The following is a 7,664-nucleotide window of genomic DNA, read 5'->3' as shown; positions in this document are numbered from 1 at the left end:
GTTTATTCATTTCATTAAAAAAACCAAAACTAAACAAAACGCATTACATACAACAAAACAATGCAAATCAAATAAAATAAAAGGCAGCAGAAGAAAAAAATCTTATATCTGCTCCTATTTACAAAAATATATATATTCATTTCAAACAATAATAAACCAAATAAAACAAAAACAAAAATTCAACTCCTCAAACAGTAACTCCTATATACAAGTTAAACAATGTCGTATTTCTTGAACAATTTTACTTTGATTTTTTTAAAGTAATTAACTGATCCAATGCTTTTATAATCATTTTCCAGATTATTCCATAGTCTTATACCTTTCGCTGACGTGCATCTGTCCTTCAAATTTGTTCGTATTTTTGGTTTAACAAACATTTGTAATCCCTTCAAATTATAGCAGCTTTGCCTCTTAACAAAATTAGATTGGATGTTTGTCGGTAACACATTTTTATGAGCTTTATACAAAACCTGCAGAATATGATATTCACCCAACTCATAAAACTGTAATAATTTTAATTGATGAAACAATATATTACATGGGTGATAGGAATGCTTTCTTGTGATAATTCTTTTGGCTCTTTTTTGTAAAATAAAAATAGGGTTTGTGATTGTTTTACATGCATTTCCCCAGACTTCTACAATAAATCATATGTGGAACAATTATTACATTATATAGTATAAACAGTTTTTTATCATTAAATAACTCCTTAACTTTATATAATACTACAATAGATTTTGCCATTTTTGTTCTTAAGTAATTAAATGAGGTTTCCATGACAATTGTTTTGTCAATGAATCCATACTTCCTCAGTTGAGTTCCACAGTTAGATCCATTTTCTCCCACTGAAATCGAACTTGCGCACTGAAAACCTTCATTTTATTTCTTCTGTCCACCTGAATCTGCACATCTTTATGTCCGTTTGTCCAGGCGTATCTCCTGCTGTCAAAATCTCATTCTTCTGCTGTCAATATTTCATTTGCACCTGTGGAGAATAGTCCTGAATCATAATTTTTTCAGTTTTATTTGTTTTATTTTTCACAATATTTCACAGCAAAGAAGACACTGCAAATATCTGAAAGAGACATGTTTGTGTGATGAATTTCCAAATGAATATCCCTCAAGCCAACTTTACTCTGAAAACAGTTTCAAAAAACATTTTTGAAGACTTTTCGTTTTTGATTGATGTCTTTTTTTCTCTCCTCCTTCGACTCGTTCCGCCTCAGGACCGAGGACTCAGGCCTGCTCACCCATAAGGAGAGCCTTCCTGTCAGGTCGCTGGTGCTCGGGGACACCCAGCGTTCTAGATCAGAGGCTGCCTACAAGGTGGGGCCGCTGCGGTGCCACGGAGACAGTAAGTCCAACGCAACGGTTTTCCACAGTTCTGACGCTGAATGTTGACAGTGTTGATATTATTGCACATAATGAAGATGATTTCATGGAGTATAAATGAAGAAATAGGTTTCATTCAAGCGTAGAATGACCTGAATTAAAGGAATCATTGTCTCCAATCTTCTTTTTGCCATTTAACTTGTTAATGGAAAATTGGACAGCAGCAAATTACGTTAGCTAATTAGCCAACTCGCAGCTAAAATATGACTCCCTTTGTCATTAAATAACATCCACTAATGGAAAATGCAAAGTAAATTAATGTGACATATTTTTCATTTTTTTAAATTGCTTATATTTTCTGCATTAGTTTTTATGATTAGATAAATAAATGCTCAAAGATAAATCAACATAAATGAGAAAGCGTAGCTGGTGTTTTGCCTCTGTTCTCACCTAATTAGCTGAACAGTTGGTTCATTTGTTTACTACAAGGTTTTCATTACACAGCCGTCATAATGAGTTTTCTTTAATGAGCTTTGTTCCAGAGTGAGATATGTGGGCTCTGTAAAAAAAATAAAGTTTTACAACTTCTGTTAGAGAATGAAAAAGAAAGATGTTTTTCAGATGCTTTTTTGTTGTTGTTGTTTTCACTTCGTTTTTGCAGAGAACTTCTGGAACGCTGCCTTCTTCGACAAGGAAACGTCCTACCTTCACTTCCCAACCTTTCATGGAGAGCTGAACGCAGACATCTCGTTTCTCTTTAAAACGACCTTCTCTTCTGGGGTCTTCCTTGAAAATCTCGGCATCAAGGACTTCATTCGAATAGAACTCAGCTGTAAGTGACAACTCAACAGTGTTCTGTGTCACTGGTTTAAATGGGCAGTTTTGACATCCCCTGAAAAATCCACCGTTTTAGCCAATAAATTTATTTTTGTTGCGTAGGAGTGCAGAAAATTTGAATTAAGTCTCTACAAGTGCTGCATATATTACAACATAAACTAACATACAACATACTAATATATTGATATGAAATGATTTGACATTGAAAAAATGAAACGGTGAAAAAAAGAAACACTGAAAAATAAAACATTGAAAAATAAAGCGTTGTCATTGAAAAACACAACACTGAAATATGAAACATTGAAAAATAAAAAACTGAAAAATGAAACACTGAAAAGATTTTGGCATTTTAAAGGTACAATGCCAGAATATTTTCAGTGTTTTAATTTTTCAATGTTTCTTTTTTCAGTGTTTCTTTTTTCAATATTTCTTTTTTCAATGTCAAATCTCTATTTCAATATCAGTGTAAGATGTCATGGTTTAACTCCATATACATAGATATGTTTATATTCTGTTTGGGTCATATTTTTCGACTCGTTGAGTTTTCTCTATTTCCTATGGCTTTTTCTAAACTATTACGTCACAGTGTTCTCTGTGGGGAAAAAAAGTGAAAGAGGGGCTTGTGGAGTTACAATAAGGAGGAATTCAGACCAAAACATTGCAGTTCCACTTCATATAGGCCCCAACTGAATGATTTAAATGTGAAAAAGAATTATTTAAAAGCAGGATATGTCTACTTTAAATGGGGAAACCACAACAATTGAAATGTTATCAGTTAGGGCTGACTCTGCAGAACAATAAATTGTAAAATTTTACATAAAATGTACAGGTGATCGGGCTTTTGCAGTTTCTGCTTGAAGCCTTCTTGCATTCGGACTGCTAAGACTTTTAAATTTATGCTTAAAACTAATTTTTACCCTTTGACCTTTAATTCTGGTAGAGTTTGAGATTATTTTAGAGCCAGTTCCAATGTTTTAATGTTGTATTTTTCTTCTAAATTGATCTTACTTATTTTAAACATTTTTTGTGTAGCTTTGTTGTTTTATTTATTTACTTGGCTGAATTGTGAAGCACTTTAGTCAACTCATGTTGTTTTTTATGTGCTATATGAACAAAAATTGACATTGACTTTTCAAACTAATCATACCTTTGTCTAATTTACAAAAGCAATGCCTTACAAAGTATATTTTGAATAAAATCAACAATTTAACTGTATTTCTACCAGATGCACTTTTGCAGGGAACCACAAAGTCGAACCTCCTGTCATGTTTTGTTGCAAACACTTTATTTCAGCTCCTGCCTTGTTAAGTCATGAGTGGAAAACATCTCATTTGTTTTAATTGGACAGCTTGTTGTTCAAAATTTTATGAGGTAACACTCCTTCTTTGTTTAGTAGCTGCCAAAGTAGCTGCTAGCCAAGCATTATGCAAATGTGCTGTTGTCGATAAGTAACATTGAAAAATGTGGACGTAGCATTTTATGCAGCGCGGGTCCAGTTTTTCCTCCTGCTGTGACTTTGAATTACACTTGTTGACCTTTTTAGATTAACACAAATTATATAACACTCAAAAATATAAAAAGCAAAAGTGTTTTATTTTTTTTAAATCACAGATAAGATCAAAAATTTAGAAAAGGTATATGAAACTCTGCTGTGATTACAAACTAGACACACAAAGTTGTGCTCTATTTTTTTGTATTTTCCTTTATTTAATCATAGTCTAAGGAACTCTATTTGTCTCTCCAAATAATGCACACGCACACACATTTGTCTTGCAATCCTTGTGAGGACTTAAACTGACTTCTAATCATTTACCCGTCATTTCTGTAGTCTAACCACACAGATACATGCCTAACCCTAACCCTAACCCTTTACCTAAAACTAACCACACAGATACATGCCTGTGCCTTACTCAGGGCTATTCAACTGGCGGCCCGCAGACCTGACGTGGCCTGCGAGTGACCAAAGTTCGGCCCAAAGTTCATTCAACTCTTAAGCCCAAAACCCTGGTTTTCTACTTTAATTCCTTCAAGTTATTTTAGTTAAACATGTTTGGTATCTACAGAAATGTCAGAATCTTGGCTAGAAGCTGCTAAATACTATGAACATCCAAGACAGTTAAAACTACAAGCATTTGAAGTTAAAACTATGAGAATGAAAATAAAATTGGTTTACAAATTTGACAAGTCAAAGATGTCAAAGTAAGAGTTGTGTTAAAAAGGAGGCATAATGTATTATTTTTGTTTTGGACATTGTTTTATCATCACTTCATTTATCACATAGGGTTCTATATGTTGTATTTATGGTTAAATGCAGCAAAATAAACTATTTCAAAGATAACAGATCTTTGTAATATTTGGTTCTATTTACATAATGACTTTAATTGCTGGATATTCGGCCCCTGTGCTGTTGGCCTGCAGTAACTGTGGCCCCCAGAGAAATTTAGTTGAATAGCCCTGCCCTAACCTTTACTGAAAACTAGATACACACCTAACCTTAATCTTTTACCTAGAACTAACCACATGAGTCATGCCTGACCCTAACACTTTACTTAAAACTAAACTCAAAGATACATGCCCAGTCCTCACCCTTCACCAAAAACTAACAATACAGATACATGCCTAACCCTATCCTTACTTAGAACTAACCCCACAAATACATGCCTAACCCTAACTCCAGTGGAGGGCAGCGCTAATCCAAAAATTAGCTCCGCAATTTCTAAAGCACTTGTGAAAATATTTAGGTCCGCAACTTCAAAAGCGCTTATGCCATAGAAAAACTAGCGGAAGTTAATTTTAAAGCGCAAGTTCAATTTGACACTTACTAGCTGGCAATAATTCATGTACGACATATGCACAACACTGCCAACTAGTGGTGTATGAACTCTTTTACAGCTTATTCTTTCAACCGCCGATTGCTGGGGTTGTGATTTCATGAAACAGACCTTTGGCTCCTGGTGTAAAAATTAAAAAGTTGTTGAGGATTGCTAGTTCGGCTGCTTCCTAGTCTTTTTCTTTTGTTTATTGTAGATTTTTCATTAAAGAAGCATCAATAAAGTAATTTTAAAACTGTTTATTGGAAAACTGAAGCGATGCATTCTGGGTATGTGACGGATTTGATTTGTGACAGGAAACAAAAGCACGGAGTACAGGAAACTATCTTCACTTCAAAATAAGAGCATGGATTTTAAAGTTCTCCATAGTTTTGTTGTTGCTCCGGTTGACCACTAGATGTCTGTCTTCATCAGCATAACATCTTTAAATCATTTCTGCGTCCCTTCAGCTAACCCCGTTGGCCGATTGCTTCGTCCAATTACGTCGAGTATTGAGCTCCAGTGTTTAAACTTTTTTTAAAAAAGGACCTTTGATTGTAAAGTAAAGTAAATCAGTACGTACAAAATTTTAGCATGGATTACAAACTTTAACTGTTTTCACCCGGTCACATAGTTCTAACCATTGCCTTCCTGCTACGTAAGCAGACACAAAGCATTGTGGGAAATGTCTGTAAAATGAGAACTGTGACCAAAAGCAACAGTCAGCGAGGACGTATACCTTCCCAATAATTGTGTTTATCTGGGAGGGGTGCTGTTGAATAGATCACGTGTTGTGATTTATTGACAGCCATACCTTCTGATGTTCAAGATAATGATGACTGGTAGATAATTAGTTATTAGCGGTCCTGCATTTTAATTTTAGAAAGCGCAAATCTGCTTATGAATTATAAAAATTTGTAAGACCGCTTAAGCACAAACAAAATATTTAGGTCCGCAATTAGAGGATTTGCGCTTTAGCGGACTGGTGCCCATCACTGCCTAACTCTAACCCTAACCACCCTAGTACACAACCCTAACCTAAACTTCAGACCTTAGTCCTAAACTTAATCCCTGACCCTCAAATGGGGTGGTCCATTGTGAGAGCCATGCAAAATGTCCTCACAAATTAGAGACTGTCAACACGAAGATGGGCACACAGGAACACACACACAAAACAACAACAACTCTATACAAACAAGTCTTTTTTTCTTGCCTCACTTGTTTGAAATCATCACAGATCCGTGTCCAGCTGTCTGTCCATGCTGCCAACAGATGGGTCTGTGGGAGGAAGTCAGTTCTGCCAACATATGATGATGGAGAAATACAAATGACTAATGGGCCTAATGAAAAATACCACAATCTGGAGCCAGACTGGGGGGAAAATTACTAATAACAACACATGTAGAAAAAAAAGATTTGCATTTAAATACATAACACAATAAAGTAGTCAAAAATTCTTGAGGAAAACAAATCCTTTTTTATAATTGAAGTTGTTGTTTTTTTTTAAAACACAGAATGATATTCTTTTAAATCTTCCTACACCAACAGCCTTTTTTTGCATATATATTCTTCAAAAAGCTGGGAAATAAGGGAATGTTCCTTACTTGTTGTAGGAACTAGTATTACAATGTAAGAGTTTTATTTTTTGTTGGTTTATAAAAAGTCAAAGTCACTCCGCTGGTGTGTCATTAACATAAGCATCCGACTGTTTCTGCTGCTCATTGTGTTCGCATGTTTTTAACATTAATCTTTGTCAGCTTCCACAGAGGTGGTCTTCTCGTTTGACGTGGGAAATGGACCTCGGGAGGTAAAAGTGAGAACGAGCCTCCCATTGAACGACAGCCGATGGCACAGTGTACGAGCTGAGCGCAACGTGAAGGAGGCGTCCCTACGTGTCGACGGTTTCCCCGCCGTCACGCAGGAAGCTCCTGCCGATGGACTAATTCATCTACAGCTGAACAGTCAGTTATTTATAGGTGAGAAACAAATGCTTGAATTGTTTTACAGGTCCTTAAACTGTTGGGCATAAGGCCATCTAAAAGAGACACAGCATGCAAAATCAACTTTTTTTAGCCATTAAATGCATTTTGTTGTGTACTTTGAGTTTTTATGAGGGCAGAAAAGCTTAATATAGTGTCTCCAGGTGCTGCAAAGATATATTTATATTCTGTTTGAGTCTTTTTTTTTTCAACACGTTCAGTTTTCTATAATTTCTATGACAATTTCTGAACTATTACGTCACGGTATTTGCAACAGAATTTCTTAATAAGATCTGGACTTATCAACTAATTTCATCCTCTTCATTCTCCTCTGGCTCTTGGTCAGATGTCTTTTAGTTCAGAGATTGTAATTGGGCCGTGAGCGCCACCTTGAGGGCCTCAAAAGAATAACATTTTTTAAAATTTGGGCTACAGAGGGCCGCGGGACCGTATTGATATTTAATAAGGTGCAATACACTTTCTCACCACTAGTCGTAGTAGTGCACCACTCAGTTCTTTAACAACTTTTTAAATATGTAGAAGAAGAGAATGTAAACTATTTTAAAAGAAAAGTAGAGCAAAAATGAAAGTAACTCATCAAAAAACACCAAATTTGTCACTAATATGAAGAGCAGCTTCTGTTTTTACCCTGCAATATTTTAAAAGTTCAAAACATTATCAAATACATTTCCAGATAGGCTACAGC

General features: G+C 35.3%; 1 protein-coding gene across 1 annotated transcript in view; it reads left to right on the top strand.

Annotated features, from left to right (window-relative positions):
• The window catches only part of LOC106524099 (contactin-associated protein-like 4), a gene marked incomplete at its 5' end in the record, with an annotated part of 134,188 nt that overhangs the window by 103,653 nt on the left and 22,871 nt on the right, over positions 1-7,664 (top strand). Inside the window, 3 exon segments of the mRNA XM_014017758.1 lie at positions 1,227-1,354; positions 1,994-2,164; positions 6,737-6,955. Of these exon segments, the coding sequence (XP_013873212.1) occupies positions 1,227-1,354; positions 1,994-2,164; positions 6,737-6,955 (518 nt within the window).

This window comes from Austrofundulus limnaeus, unplaced genomic scaffold (assembly GCF_001266775.1).
Source record: "Austrofundulus limnaeus strain Quisiro unplaced genomic scaffold, Austrofundulus_limnaeus-1.0 Scaffold176, whole genome shotgun sequence".
NCBI lineage: Eukaryota > Metazoa > Chordata > Actinopteri > Cyprinodontiformes > Rivulidae > Austrofundulus > Austrofundulus limnaeus.
The sequence above is the reverse complement of the archived record's forward strand: the minus strand, read 5'-3'. Positions and strand labels throughout refer to the sequence as shown.